Raw genomic sequence first — 14,005 nt, 5'->3', positions numbered from 1 at the left:
AGCTCTGTGGACTGTTGTTTTTCCTCATTGTTTGCAGAAAACAAAACAAAAGTTTTCCTGACGCAGAAATGTTGAAGTCTGTGAAGCCTGAGAAAAGGATTTGACTGGAGAAATGATTCTCAGTTTATCTCTTCCACTGTGAGGGGAGCCTTCCTTCCACACTGATATGGGCTTCAGTGAGGAGGAAACCAGATAACCATGCTAACTCAGTTGTAACACTTTGACTTGGTTTCTGTAGTATAAATGGTGCTTTAATAGTATTTTGCTGCTTGGATTTCTCTTATGGGTTATTACCAGCAAAATCAAAACAAATCTCTGAGGTTAAGACTGTCCCTCTGACTCAATTCTAAAATTAACTGTCACAAGACTTCTTAACCACGTTCACCAACAACACCAGCCTCTCCATGTGAGGAGAAGTACACAAGTTAGTCATATTGTTGCTTCACTTCACTTTGGGTTTACATTTTGCACTAAGTTTTGGGGGTTTGGCTGTTTGGGTTGATTTCAAGTTGGTTGATCTAATTACTCATCCAAACATCCAATGACATTTTGGCTTAGTTTCCCACACAATATTGTGAAACACTGTTAAATAGAATGCATCCATGACATTTTACATAAACATCTGGGTTTTTTAGTCCCACTGAAATAACATGTAGAGTTATACAGCTTTTATTTTCTTTCTTTACTTTCTTTTGTGCGTCTAAGTACTTTTGACAAGATCCTGTGTCACTTTACTACAGTGAAATGTGTAAAGACTGACATAGGTTAAACTGACATAGGTTAAACATCTAAAACTTACTAGTCTTAGATGTTTAACCTATGTAAGTCACCCTGTAAAGACGTGCTCATGGCTTTAAACCGCAGATCATGGCTTCCATATGGAGACAATCAGGATAGTTTTACTCCATAAAGTAAGAAGGATCTCAATTGGAGGCATGGCTCATTGAGCAACACTAAATGAGACATTATGGAGCTAACTGCAGTACAGGCTATACAATACCTTGTGATAAATGTAGCTGCAACATATACAGTAAATACAAACAATACACATGTATGTATGTAGTAATAGTGTATTTAGAGGTCTCTGTAAAAAATCGGTTAAAAAACTACAACTAATCCAGAACGCCGCTGCCAGAGTCCTGACCCAAACAAAACCCCCCCAGTACTCAGATCTCTGCACTGGCTACCAGTAGCTTACAGAATCGATTATAAAATTATATTGTTAACTTATAAAACATTAAATGGTTTGGGACCCCAATATATGTCTGACATGCTGCCCTGTTACGAGCCCACCAGAGCTCTGAGATTATCGGGGGTGGGCTTACTCATGGTTCCCCCGGCCTGAGGTCTTCACCAACGCAGAGTTATTTTAAGTCGAGGCTAAAAACATTACTTTTTAGAGCTGCTTACCCAGAAGCCTTTTAACTTGTTTTAGCACTTACCGTATTTACAATGTCGTTTTTCAACTATTTTATATCTCATTAATGCATTGTTTTTATGAATCTGTTATTCCATTATGTTTAATTATGGTGTTCCTCTCTGTTGTCTTACTATTATGTGTTAATGATCATGTAAAGCACTTTAAATTGCCTCTGCGTCTGAAATGTGCTATATAAATAAACGTACCTTACCTTACCTTACACATATACCAATAATAGCTGTATTGCTGCTGCTGCTAAACTGATTCTGTAATAAAAAGCTATGAGATCAGTGTCTCAGCAGTGTTGACTCATTCCAGGTTTTTGTGGTTAGGAGGTTTTTATTTGTAGTTTTTATTTACGGATAATAAGATCACAGGTGCTTCTGACCACAACTATGCTGTTGTAATGCTCGGTTAACCACTGAACCTGGAGAGAGAGGGAGATCAACTGAAACAAAACTAAAATAATAAAAGATCAGTGGAGGAGGTTAGATAAGATATTTCTGACTGTGGTGGGTTGAACCGTGCTGCTCTGGCATTCCTGGCCTTCCCTGGTACTGAGAGGCTGGGATGTGAGAATAAAGTGGAGGAGGGGAATTCTCTGTCTGACTGCCATACTTGGAAGACAAGTCTCCTGGTGCAACTTGCTCTGTAAACAGCATAACTGTGTGTGTGTGTGTGTGTGTGTGTGTGTGTGTGTGTGTGTGTGTGTGTGTGTGTGTGTGTGTGTGTGTGTGTGTGTGTGTGTGTGTGTGTGTGTGTGTGTGTATAACTGGACTGGTATGATGTGAAATATTCTTTTTTATTTCCAAGAAGATAACATAAATCGTTTTAAGCAGAACCATTTTTCATGTTAAGTGCTCCTGTGCCTGATGCTGTGAATACATTTCATACTCTCTCTAGTTTTTAGTGAATTATTATATGAAAGCAACATTTAACATTAGAGTAAATCCAGGGAAGGAATATAGCCTTTAAATTAAATTCTAATAGACCAGAATATCTAACTGAAATGTTTTTTTTATTGATTTCATAAGAATAGTTATATCTAGGGACACGGCCTGTAACTAACATTCAATGGCACTCAGAACATTTCTGCAAAGGTCAGTGGTGCGTTCACATGTTTCTCAGATGGTCCCATTGCCTTTATTTAGGAGTCACGAGCCATAAATAGGTAAACCAAAGTCTTTGCCAACTTCAGGGGCAATTAGTCAGAACTAATTTATCTGATTATTCTGATACACCCATGAATGCATCACACAAGGTCAATCTCACAATGTTAACAATTGTTAAACCAAGTTTGTGTACTATAAGTCATGATATTCAACACTCTTCCACCAAGTTTCGTGAAAGTCCATCGGGTAGTTATGGATTATCGGTTATCCTGCTGACAAACAAACAGATAAACTGAACCAAAAGCATAGTCTCCTTGGCTCAGGCAACATTTGTTTTTGTTGGATGTACTTTAAGAAATAGTTGGACATTTTTGGAAACAGAGTTAGTAACTTTCTTGCCAAGTGCAAAGTCTGTCAACTAGCAACTTTAATGTTCAGTAGTTGGCACACTATGTCACATTGTTCAATTCACTACAGGCTTCCAAGTGTCAAAGCAACATTTTTGGGTTTTACAGGGAATCGCATTGGGACAGAGGAAGGTACACAGGCAGCAGCAGCTTCCTCGATTACAGTATTTTTGCTAAGCTAAGCAAACTACTGTAGCATACAGACATGACAGTGGTGTTGAACTTTTCATCGAACTCTCCGCAAGAAAGAGAATAGGCATATTTCCAAAAATGTCAAACCACACAATACATACATCATGGTTACACGTCAATACTCAGTGCCCCAAGGCCAAGTTAGAGTCCTATACCTAGAGACCATAGGCCTACATTTTGCAATAAAACAGGGCTATGTTTTCTGTTTCCTTTATTTAAGGACTCCTGTAACGCTCATTTGCTGAGACCAACTTAATGTAAGGCATTCTGGCTGCAGGCAGCAGGTTCTCATCTACACCACAGAAATAATTCAAGGCTTATTTAACCGAAAACAGATGCATTGGTAGAAAGCTGTTCCCACACACACAGGCCCAAACAATGTCTGCACAAAGCTGCACATGTGCAGAAACACAGCAACAAGTCCTCCAACTCATAAGACCAAATAGGCCGATTGAACGCCCTTATTACGACCATATATGTCGCTTGTTCAAGCGCTTAATACGTCCTATAATTACGTTTTAAAGTTTTCACCCTCTAGTGCTCCCGTTGAATGCAAACGTTACAGATGATCCCTCCGGAGCGTTTGCAAATTGCAATGAACGGGCCGGGAGCATGTTGTTTCTTTGTTTCTTACACGACCACTAGAGCACCTCTAGTGGTCGTGTAAGAAACAACATACACTTTAAAACGTGTGTCTGGGTCGTAATAAGGGCATGAACAATAGGCCAATATGGTCGTTTTTTGTAGGAGGGCTGAAACACACACATATAATTGATGTAAACAAAGAAATAAAAAGTAATAGCATAAAAATTTAGGAGGAAATCTTTATCCCATGGAAAAAGCGAACTATATAAATAAATATAAGTAAATATATGAAATGCAACACTTAGGCAACATTTTAAATATAGGAATGTACATTTGCACACACACATGCCTTAGCACGGTGGCACACATCCCTACCAATTGAAACAACAAAAATGTCACCCATTTATCAACACCATGCAGCTTATGCCTGAATTCAGAATCTCAACAAACTGGGAGACCTGGCAGAAGTCGTGGCTACTATAATTCGGTAGCCAACTATAGACCAAACTGCAAACAACTCTTATCCTCTGGGAGTCCAAAAGTTGTTGAACATGTCAGCAGACATGCAACATAACTACAGGACACTGTACAGTCCTCTTCATCAGAACAGAAACAGGAAGTCCCACATGCCAAATTAACTCAAAAAATGGGGAAATTATTTTAGACATTTTCTCAGGACTTACTGGTCGGCACAATGTTGTTTTTGTGTGTTTGACTGTTCACTTGTACTGTATGTGTGTATGGTTATATGAAAACCCTGGAATTGGCTGATCTTCAAGAGCTAGCTGGTCCAAGAAATCATTTCTCTGCCGATAACTCGCTTTGCATGTTAAGAAAACAGGACGTGGAGGGATTGTGAAACAGTTTACATTAGAGCCCCAAAAAAATCACCAATTCAATGAAACAATATCATTTTATTTATTTAAATTGCTTTAGTAATCTGTACAAACAGCAAACATAATTGGTGCACTTTCACTTAGCTTTTTCTTAGAAAAATTCCAAAGCAAGTTAGTACTTCAAACATATTCTAAACAATAATCCTGTGTTATATTACAAAGGTCCCTGACCTCTCTTAATCAACTAGTCCATCTTCATCCCATCCTGACCAGAAACAATTGACCCTCACAGGCTCATTCTGTTGACCTTTAACCTCAGCCAGGCCATTAGAGGGGACATCCAAACAGAACTTGGGTCATCTTGATAACTCTTCTTCAGTCTCTGAGTGTTAATTTGCATCTGAATGAAATGTTACTTTGTTAACAAATTAGGCAAGACTGCTGTTGACCTCTGAGGCGACTTTCCGGCACTAACTGCTGCACAAACACGCAGGCACAAACACACATACACACTCAAGCACAACCACCCAAAGACAGCTGATTAAATGATGCCCTCTACGAAAGGATACAAGAAACATTAGTACTAAAATGCAGGAGATGCTGTGTCTCTCTCATAGAAAATATGTGTATTAGAAATCTGGCAACCTGACTGAGATTTATCTTGTTACAGTTGTGTTGTTTCAGCCAGTGGGAAAGACAGGCTTTTTGGTTTGTGTTCAGGGCTCTGTTCTCATGCCCACACATCAGTGGTATGAGCGGCTATTGTTCCAGAAAGAAAAAAAAAGACATTCTTCTTGAACAGGATCAGTAGGCTACAACACACACATCAAATCGAAAATATCTCTCTCTGCAATCCTTTCTCTTGTTTGCAGCTCAACTTTGGATGCCTGTGCAATAATTAATAACTGACAATAATCTAGAACAGAGCTTGCATATTTTCAGCAAATCTGGTATTGAGGCAGTGAGAGGGAGAGCATGGTGAGGGGGTGGTGGAAACAGAGAGATGGGGGGAGAAAGAAACAATTCCTTTGTAAGGCGGTCTGTTTTCTCTGAGAAATGGCTGGTTGAGTTCATGTGAGCGACAGCACAGCTCTGAGGACTTCAGCTCGGCCTGTTGCTTCTCTGTGAATGTGCAGCACTGTGCCACAGGATGTAGGATTTCAGAAGCCATTCTTTCTCTAAGGAGGAAGGCCTCTTCCTTGCCTTTTATGCTCACAAAGACAAGAAGGGGTTTGGTCAGCCTTGCGTCTCTCTCAAGAGTGCTCTGGTATCTGGGATAACGTCAGCGTGAGGACAGGGAATGGCCTCTGTGACTTGTACCAACTAAATACATCCAGCCTGGAATATTCTCACACTCACTTTTTTCCCCAGTTTTCTTATCCTGCTTGTTTTATACACTTGCATTAAAAGCAGTCAAAAGCATGCATCTGTACTGATAGATACAGCCAGTCTTTTATTTCTAGCAATCAGCATGCTATCAATGCTAATACGCAGATTGTTTTTGGTATAATAAAACATTAGCATGTTAACTTAGATTTGCTTATTAGCACTTAACACAAAGCACATGTGACGGTGATAGGAATCTGATAGCTCTTGGGTTATTTGGCCACAAACCAAAATATTGGACAAAAAGAGTTCTGACTGAATTACGAAAAATGAGGTTGCTGAAACATTTAGCAAAAAGCGACAACATATCAACCTCATGGAGGCCCTGGAGGAAAAGTCAGAGGTTCAACATATTCATTACAATTCATCAACATTGTATCGTTGACCAACATTGCCATCCTGTAAAAACTAAATACAAATATCAAGTCTCTTTATCTCTCTCTTAAAAAACATGTGTTATATTTGTGTTAGTATTTTATACACAGATGCATCACCATCACTGTCATACAGGGAAACACAATGCATCCATCAGGGAGTATGCAAATACAGGAAGCATGTAAGCCCTATTGTACATCCTATTTAACAAAGGCTTTTCCATTTGTGCATGCTTCACATATGTTGGTTCCCAATGAGGAAATTACCCCTCAACTTGACATCAGAAAAACATAATTGCGGCACTACGGAGTAAGAATATGTGTTAGAGCAAGAGGAAATTCCAGGGACAAGAGAAAGACCGCCTTTATCCCCATACTTAACTTACAAGTCGGCAACACACTAATGGGCCTGTAATGGAGCTCTTTAGGCCCATTACCATACACTTCAGATGATAACTATCTAATAGAAAAAACTGCTTTCTATTGTTCTCCTGTTTCCATATCAAGCCTTATCTCCTTCATCAACATTGCATAACTTCCGTCTGGACATATGGAGACTGTAACTTAAAGATGTTCCCATTCTGGAGCCATAGAGATGACGAACCCTGACAACAGACCTGCTCTCATATCAGTTAAAAATGTCTTAATCTATCCCTGGAGTCAGCAATGAAAGATTAGCACATCTCTTTCCCTGATGTGAACCACGGGATGTGACTAGCTTAGCTAATTTCCTACTCCACATTATCTGATTATGCTCTTTTTTCTTAAATCCTTTGGTTGAATGACAATCCTCATTGTCCAGCAAGTCTACAGAGCATGAACGCCAGCAGCAACTTAAGGAAAAGATGGATAAAGCATCTGTTCTTCCAGGAAATAGGTTCAAAGCTCTAGGTATGGATACACAGGCACTCTCAGGTCCTCTGAATTACAGTCGGATCTGCTATTTCTATCAATCCTCCTTAGTAAATGTGGTGTCCTATCATTTCACCATGTCTTGTGAAAATACGGAGTAACTCTAGCTCAGTTAAGGCTGTGCAGGAATATGTGAGGTCTGCATTGACAGTTTCAAGGCACTTATAGAGTTAAAACCCAGATTGCACCACTTGAGACATCACTGTCATGTTCAGCTGACAGAAATAATAAATGCATCCATTGATGTAATGCCCAGACTTGCTGAAAGGCACCTCTATATATACCACATTCTGGCAACAGCATTAATCAGTTAACTGTTAACGGACAAATATGAAGCATGTGCCCAGTTCATCTGTAATATCATGTGCTCTTACTGTAAGTGTCTCTCTTTCTTCAGAACTGGCGACATCCAGCTTCCTGGTAGAATGTACTTTCACTAACTTCATCAGTTACACACAACACACAGACGAGCCCTGCTCTCTCATCTGAACTCTAAAATGAGTGAGGTAAGTCAGTAGGGATATGAAAGTGAGCATGGATTTAAACCAATAAAATAGCTTGAGATTTTACTTTGACAGGGTGATACAAAAGAAGGAGGGTGTAATCAACGGGGCATTTAACATAGACTGTGTTTGAGGTGAGGTGTAATTCCCAAGCAAATACCGCTGATGATCATGGTAGGTCTCAAAGTTATAAGTGAGTTTATCCAAAAAAAGGAGTCATCATAAGCTGCCATAGTTGCATGTGTTGTGAGGTAACTACCAACAAATCTGTTCACTTATTTCTTCTGTGGAAAAGCCCAACATTGTAATCTTAAAACGGGGGAGCAACATAAACCTGTCCAACTATGTCATTTTCAACCTATGACCTCACTTTTTCTGCAATATCCTTCTTAGTACGTTATTTTGGTTCTAATGTCTGAACTACTTGTGACTTAAAAAGGTTAAAAGAAAGTGAAAGGAAAACTTTCACAAAGTTCAGAGACAATTATAACGTATTCAACTATCAGACTTGACATCCAGGCAATACAACTCAACCAAGATCCCTGAACACTTGTGTTTATCATAGATGTGTTTGTTGTTGCTAAAACTTAATGTACTGTCTGCTGTGATCTTTCACTTTTACCAAACAACAACCATCCTGACTATCCTGGTTACTTTAGTTCAGGAACACTCAGTTCTGTTATAAAAAGAGAGCTATTTATTTAAGCCGCTGCAGATTTGATCTTTTCTTGATGAATATGTTATTAGAACAAAGTGTCTTTTTCTTTCAGATATCCTGAGGTGTTTTCCTTGCAGTCAGATAAATAAGATAAAACACATTAAAAATATCTATTTAAAACATTTCTTCTTCTGCATGATAGAGGCAAGCCATGAAGCGAAGTCTGTCTTGTTGGCAGAGGGAGAAGGCACAAACTCTATGATGTTTATCTGAGAGGATCCAGCTCAACATGTGTATTTATACAAGAGGAACAAGAGAGGCACTTTAATCAAAAAAAAGTTGCCTCTCCAATGTGTGTTTTGATTGTTTCCATCATTGGTATTTTGTACTTTTGCACACAGACTGCAGCTAATGATGATACAAAAGCAGCAACATTTCTAGGTACGTTTTTAGTTTTCACCAGAAACAACTAAACACATGAAAAAGTCTGACATCTGAGACTTTCTAGTGGGCAACTTTCACCATCACTTGTTGTCAGATAATCAAGCATGAATCAAAGTTAATCATTATTGTAAACATGCATTGAGAATATGGTAAAAGAAATATGATAGCTTCTTGTATTATAAAGTATTTAAAACTGTTCTGCGTGACACGTGCAAAGTCTCACAAAGGACAGGACATCAAGGCAGCGCAAAACTTCCCCTCATTCAGGTCATTGAAATTGAAAAGCCAAGAAATCTACTACTGTATTTACAAACACACCCATACCAAAGAATGCACTGTCCTGTAAGGTACCAACATACATAGGGTAAGCAAAGACTGTAATGAAGCCCATGTTGTCTATAAGGCGATGTACTTACAGTATAAAACACTTGAGCATTGTGTAGTTTATGGAATCATTTACAAACTATTCTTTAATCTTGCACCTGTCCTTAGTTTTTGAAGCGAGACAATATAATGGAAGACTTTCAGGCCAAAAACTGACAAATAGGACAGCTGGGAGAAAAGACAGCCAAATTCTAACTATTCACTTCATGTGGAAAACTACAAAAAAGCACTGAAGTCATAAATCTAATGATGCTATCATCACTGTCTTTATTATCTTACATCAGTTGGACAATTTGGCAATGGCGAGTGGAAGGGCAGGTCAAGGTTAAGAGAGCGAGACTAAAAGATTTGCTAAGGGGTATCATCTCGGACCCCGACCCACATTCTTCCATTTCTGGGACTCATAATATCTCCCCCTTCATCCCACCATCACTCTCAACCTCCCACCTCCCTGTCAGACCGACGTATCCATTACGCCATCTCCGTCCAAACCACAAATGACATTTATGACTCACCAATTTCACAGCTCAATGGCTAAATTGCAGTTTCACCATAACAATACACCTCAGGGAAGTATCAGATCTCCAGGACAAACACAAGCTGATCCCAAGGTAGGCAAAGAGGTGAAATATTAGCGTGGGACAAAATAACTGGTTTATTCATAAAAACTAAAATCTACCACTTAACCCTTGTGTTGTGTTCGAAAGCCGTTACCGTTCATGGTGTTCGCGGGTCAATTTCGACCCATGATTTATCTCAGTCCAAAACACTCAAGAATAATGACTATCATCCAATATTGTTTTAACTACATCATAACTAACTTATAATGCATTCATAACCTTACAATACTGTTGTAATTTTATTTTAAGGCCCCAAAACACATTACACCACATATTGCACACTTGCATGTGTGTGTTCAGGTTCAAGTGTTAGTGTACATATTCTTTGTGAAAGGTTGATTTCCCGTCGGGGGAGGGGGTCAGAGGGATGGGAGACCAGGTGCATGTTGCAAACATAATATTGTTACAGTGGATGAAGGGGGTGGGGTGTCTAAAGTCAAAGATTAATCTTGATTGGGCCAAATTTGACCTCGAGTCACCCACAACAATGCTGCTGGGTCAAACACCAAATTATACACTTTTTTTTTAGAGACCTTCAGACTTGGCTAAAATTGTCAAAATCAGTTTTGTAGTGTTTATATAGCTGTTGAGGAGGATATCATGTAGCCTTGCTCCGATAAAAAAGACCTAGAGCGTAGTTATTATATAATTTTAACTTGAAATGGGTCACGGGAGACCCGTATATAACATAAGGGTTCATCCTTTCCTCACTTGGTACAGACCAAATACACACACATAGAAACATACACAGGCAGAGTGGGGCATGCCTGCCTCGCTACTTGAGTATCAGGGTCAGGGAAGAATTATCTTTGCCACCCAGAGACAGAGCCTGTGAAAATACAGGGACACAAACACACAACTCTTCCAAACGTAGGCATTTTTATAACTCTGAGGGACAAGGGTCATCCTGTTTTTGCCTAACCAAGGTGCTTTTGCTTGGTTGGTGGCCAATCACAGGAACAGGGTCAGCTGTTGTCTCTGTGGGGGGTGATGGGCGGGAGATGGGTGGATAAGATCACACTCAAACCAGACCACAGGCAGCTTTGTCAGCATGTTGGGCAGCATGACCAAGTCTTACGATTATTAGTTTTTAAATGAGAATATTAACATATTTATCAGGCTGTACAGGCATTAACAGGACTCAGTAACGCTTCCTCCGTATATAAGTTGTGTTCCCTGGGGTTCACACTGCCCTGGAACATCTTTTTTTCAGGAGTCAGAACCTGGCAGCACGGAGAAGCTCGTCATTCCCACCAGCTATACCGCCTTTCCACAATCCCTCCATCCATCATCCCACACACAAACTCTCACTGCAAGAATCTGCTTATCTACCCTTCTTCCTATACTCCTCCTCCTCCTCCTTTAGGAATTACTAATGACTCATTCTGACCAGATTAAATGACCACCAAGGGAGAGAAGCTCTTTTCTGTTAATATTATATAAACAGAAGGGAAATGTACTTAAGAACAGATGATGCTGTGAAATTATTGGGAGCAAAGGTCACATTGGTCTAAATATTAGCTTGTTGGTTAACTCTCAAACAGAGTGTAGTGGGTAAAGGCAATCTGACATTATCTTTTCATTATGACCTTTCTATTTGAGTCAGCCTGACCCATCCGAGTCTCTGAGTTATGACATTTGATGGTGATTGCAGTGGTTGACCGTGAAATGTTTATACTGTATATTCACTCCTGGCCTCCGTTCAGCCCCACTGATTGTAAAGAAGCCCAAACAGGATGCTCTGATACTCAGTCAACGACATGCAACTGTGTATGTGGACACAAAGAAGAGACAAACACTCTGAATGGACCTGTAGACATGGGCTAAACATTGACATCCACATTAACAAAGGTGCAGGATACAAAAGCAATAAGACAATGAGAAGAGAAATGTATAAGACTGTATTTGAGCCAAGTATGTGTGTCATTGTATAAGTGATGAGGAAAGCCCCTTTCTGTTCACCGTGCAGCTTTGGATGGATGACAGGAACACAAACTTCCTGTTATGGACCTCCCGTGGGTGGATAGGAAAATATACTACCGCCAACAATAAATCCCAGATTTGAGTGGCGTCATTTAATCAGTAACAAGATGTTCAGCCCAGATATACACCTCTTCACCAATCTGCTCATCTGTCCAGATGTCCTATGTCTGTGTCGTGTTTGTGCTTCTAAATGAGGCAGGCTGTGGATAAAGGTTTCCTCTGCGGATTTGTTTAACCTCATACGTTGGTTCTCAACCTCCGCAATCATAACCTACGCAGCTCTTTAACCTTAATCTACATTGAACAATTCATTCCATAGCCAAAAAAACAATATTGTTTTGTCGATCAAACATCTGTGCAAATGAATGTTAAAGACACTCTGCTCAGCTTGATGCCAGCAAAGGAGACAAGCAAAAGCTCTTTTGTCAACATGTTGATCACAAGTCATTCATGAACAAAATTGTTGGCACTTTATAAGGACATCTCAGAGTTGCAATAATGGTGAAACTCCAGTGATGATCCAGGCTCCTCTGAGGGGTGTCAATCTTCTCTGAAACATTACACATCCCCGCAATGTGAAATAATACAAACCGATCAACAGCCTTAACTTTGAATGTGACGCAGTCCAAGATTTACTCCCCCTCACCTGGATTTCTGATACTACTGTGTGAGAGATGTTTCCGCTGCAAACCCCACCCACGCTTGGAAATAAAGCCCCACATCTGACAAGCCTTTCAGCAGAAGGCGACCACTGTAGTTATGTTCATTTCAACAAACGGCCCAAATGAGGATCAACACACAGAGCAGTAAACCTCTCAACTCTTTCTGTTCTCAGGGGAGGTTTGGAGCCCCAGTTGTTCTCCTGTTTTCCATTAAATTCAATGAGTTTATGAATAGGGAAACTGTATCTGGAAAACTATTTAAAAGTGTACCTGTCTTCGGTTTTAAATGTTGGATACAAACTCAAGCTGTGGAATTAACATTGGCCAAACATTTACTCCGATAAAAATAAATCTGCTTTCTGCTTTTATGTAAATGGTTCATTCTTAATGAATGTAAAGCATAGCTGGTATAGTTCCACTTGCCTCAGACTTGCAGATATAAGTAGACAATGTTCAAAATGTTAATGGAAAAGTTTATCAGATTCTCTACATTTTCTTTGCCAAACTTGAGAAATAGTTAAATCTCCTCTGGCTACGGGAAAAAGACCAGACCAACATAACAGCTCAAATAGACTTTATTCTAAGGAGACCCATTCATGAAGGTTATTTGATTATCTAAACATACCAATGATTAACTTCATACACATCTGTGTCTCCCTCGTTACCTCGTCATACCTCCCTGTAACACACACAGACACACACACATAGACACACACCAACACACACACACTTCAGCTACTGTAGGCAGTCTGCCCCACCCTCCCTCTCTTTCTCTGTCTCTCTTCTCCTCCAGTAGTGGAGAGAAAAAGAAGAGGCTGCACTGGAATACTTTGACTGGAGTAGATTCAGTGGTTGAAAAAGAATAATTAACAACTTTATAGTACAACAAATATATATTCTACACAATCTGGAATAAAGAGAGTAACCATAAAACACTGAAATGTGTCTATTTCAACGACTAAAACTCTATCACAGATGATCACAGTTAATGATGTTTAAACACACTGAATTTTACACAAACACAGCCGGTTGCCGGGAGACAGACTAGCCTATACATAGGACATAAAGTAGCCTATAGCCTACTATTTATGCACACTATGAACAATTAAGATCCTCCTGTCTAAAAGTTGCGCACCTTAACTTAAACAGGTAGAAAGTGTAGGTGATAAAAGTATACTATTTAGCTCCCTGTGTTTTAAATGCTTCGTCCACTTACCTCAGCCCCCGTCAGGTCCACAGTGGAGTAGAGAGCCGCCAGCAGCAGTAACAGGGTGCCGGACGATAACAGCATTGTGCGGTGCGCGCTGGTTACCGTGTGCGCAACAGTGCAGAGTGTCCGCTAACAACTACCTGTGTGCCGCTTCTTGTCCTCTTTCTTCAGGTAACTGTTAAACTTATCGGCAGAGCACGGACAGCACGTTTGGCTGCATCTTTGTCCGAGACGTTATGAGGTTCTGATCAATGCAACTTGGTCTTGTTTCTTCTGCACCACACCCCCCTCCCAAAACGACCACCCTCGCCCATGCA

At 40.0% G+C, this 14,005-nt stretch overlaps 1 protein-coding gene across 1 annotated transcript in view; it reads right to left on the bottom strand.

The window, feature by feature from the left end:
• The window catches only part of col4a1 (collagen, type IV, alpha 1), a 42,212-nt gene extending 28,286 nt beyond the window's left edge, over positions 1-13,926 (bottom strand). Inside the window, exon 1 of the mRNA XM_010782334.1 lies at positions 13,695-13,926. Coding sequence (XP_010780636.1) covers positions 13,695-13,769 — 75 coding nt within the window. The 5' untranslated portion in view covers positions 13,770-13,926. The remainder of the gene's footprint in view (positions 1-13,694) is intronic.
• Positions 13,927-14,005: the final 79 nt, after the last annotated feature.

This window comes from Notothenia coriiceps, unplaced genomic scaffold (genome assembly GCF_000735185.1).
Source record: "Notothenia coriiceps isolate Sejong01 unplaced genomic scaffold, NC01 NC01_scaffold00024636, whole genome shotgun sequence".
Classification (NCBI taxonomy): Eukaryota; Metazoa; Chordata; class Actinopteri; order Perciformes; family Nototheniidae; genus Notothenia; species Notothenia coriiceps.
This window is presented reverse-complemented; position numbering and strand designations above follow the sequence as displayed.